Source organism: Octopus sinensis, unplaced genomic scaffold (assembly GCF_006345805.1).
Source record: "Octopus sinensis unplaced genomic scaffold, ASM634580v1 Contig10964, whole genome shotgun sequence".
In the NCBI taxonomy this organism is placed as follows: domain Eukaryota; kingdom Metazoa; phylum Mollusca; class Cephalopoda; order Octopoda; family Octopodidae; genus Octopus; species Octopus sinensis.
The window spans coordinates 690,535-692,535 of record NW_021832231.1 but is presented as its reverse complement, the minus strand read 5'-3'; the positions used below and the strand labels follow the sequence as shown (position 1 = coordinate 692,535).

The 2,001-nt window shown below is 40.7% G+C and overlaps 1 protein-coding gene across 1 annotated transcript; it reads right to left on the bottom strand.

Moving 5' to 3' along the window:
- Positions 1-409: 409 nt before the first annotated feature.
- Positions 410-1,576, bottom strand: LOC115228739 (E3 ubiquitin-protein ligase ZNF598-like). Its single transcript, XM_029799252.2, has 2 exons — positions 1,130-1,576; positions 410-1,061 (listed from the first exon to the last, which is right to left on the bottom strand). Exons 1-2 carry the CDS (start codon positions 1,474-1,476, stop codon positions 410-412), a joined length of 999 nt encoding a protein of 332 aa, XP_029655112.2. The 5' UTR covers positions 1,477-1,576.
- Positions 1,577-2,001: the final 425 nt, after the last annotated feature.

Below are 2,001 nucleotides of genomic sequence, written 5' to 3'. Positions count from 1 at the left end.
GGTTACTGTAAATCCATGGAGGTTTCTCGGTGGTTTTCGTTTTTCTTCCTATTTCACAATCCAAGTGGCGATGCACTTTTCTTTTGTGGGTGTCAATACGTTTGATATGCACCACTCTCCCACTCTTGACACGTACTCTTTCAATTTCGTCCACGAGATGTCTTTTCTCTACGAAGTATCCGTTATTGGTATGTTGTCCGCGTAGGTCATAAAATGACTACTGGAATCGACTGGTCTTGGGATGTTGGCAATGTAGATATTGAATAGAAGTAAGTTTAATTTCCTCCGATAATGTGTCTGAAAGAGGCATTTTAGGCGTCCAAATGCTTTAAAGACAAGTGATTCTAATAATACAAGCCAAATATTCTGAGACAAAGAAAGCTTGAAGTGAGATTAAATTAAGATCAAATCAATTTTTAGGTTTTCGGGTCCACGGTGTAACAGATTTTGGATATATTTTGGGTCCAGTGTATCCCTCACGGTTCCACACCGTCCTGGGCCTACTCTCAGCAGGTGCGTCATCAAGACCAAGAACAGACCGAACATTACTGTCAGTCTCCTTTTCCTCCTTCTTTTCCCCATTAGTCCGCTGCTTTCCCCATACACCTTTGGCAGGTTTTGGTTTAATCACTTCTGGCCACTGAGCCTTCTCGTCTTCTTCCGTTGACGGTGTATTTGCGGAGACACGTGGACGGGGAGGAGGGGGAGTTGGGCCGAAAACATTCGAATAAATATTCTTCTTGGGGATTCTGCCAAGTCGGGAAGCCCAAAACCCACGCGGCATATTCCTTCGAGACACAGTCAGGGGATCGACCCTCAGCTCTGAGAAAAACGCAAATTCGCTAAGATCTTCTGTGTTTTCCCCAGAATTAGGATTTGGTGGGGTTGTGATGAAGTCGACGTAGTTTCGTGTGCAGTCCCCTGAGCAGTGCTGTGATGCAATGTGAAGATTCAGCTCCACTTCAGTGCTAAAGGCATTCAAAGGTCTCTGGTAGTAGCACATATCAATCCGGCACACGAAATGAGTGGAATCCAAATGGTTATCCAAATCAGGCAAATCTCTATATTTAATTAATATACATATATTATAATTGAATTATTTAAATTGTAAATTATTTAAATTAATAACCTGAAAAAAACAAATGTTTCTGGACATAGTGGGCAGTAGTGGTGATCCAATTTTTGATGCGAATAAAGAGCATTTGAGTCAAAAAAGCGCTTGTGGCATATTTTGCACGACGGATGCAGAGGAATATTCTGTTCAGCACAGTCGTAGCCCTCACTCCGGTGTCTGGCCAAATCCTGCCGAGTATAGTTCCTCCTCTCGTGCGTAAAGAGCTTAAATACACACAAAAACCAAACTTTGCAGTTATCAGTGCACAGGTCACAGTAATAGAGACCATGGCACTTCTCCATGTGCACAACGTAGTTGGAAAAGAACCGAAATCGAGCCCTGTGTTGACAGAACTCGCACATGTGGTCGATCAGGTCGCACAAGTCGTAGTACGCGTCCTCGTCCTCTGCATATATAGAAGATTCTTTGATATTTATATATTTTGAGGTATCCACTGTACTGAATTCTGTCCATTCGTTTTTGATTATTAGCTTATGTGAGTTGGATTAATGTAAACCTTGTCATTCTGGTTACGACAGACTGGACAGGCGTTGTCGTTGCATAGGACTCGTAGTCTGGCAGCACAGGTGTAGCAGAGGCAGTGGTTGCATTCGCCGTATGCAAAAAGTTCGATGTTGTCCATGCAAATGGGACATTGTATATCATCAGTGGACATGACACTACAACAGCGTAGTTTGAATTATCTATTTATTTAAAGTAGATATTATAAATTTGCAATTTAAATTGATATTAAATTAAATATTTTATTCTGAATGATTCATTATTCATTCATTAGATCAGAATAATTCATAAAATGTCAATATAATCTAATTTACATATTTTGGGGTTTTAATTACTTATTTGTGGTTTATTGACTCGTCCAACCC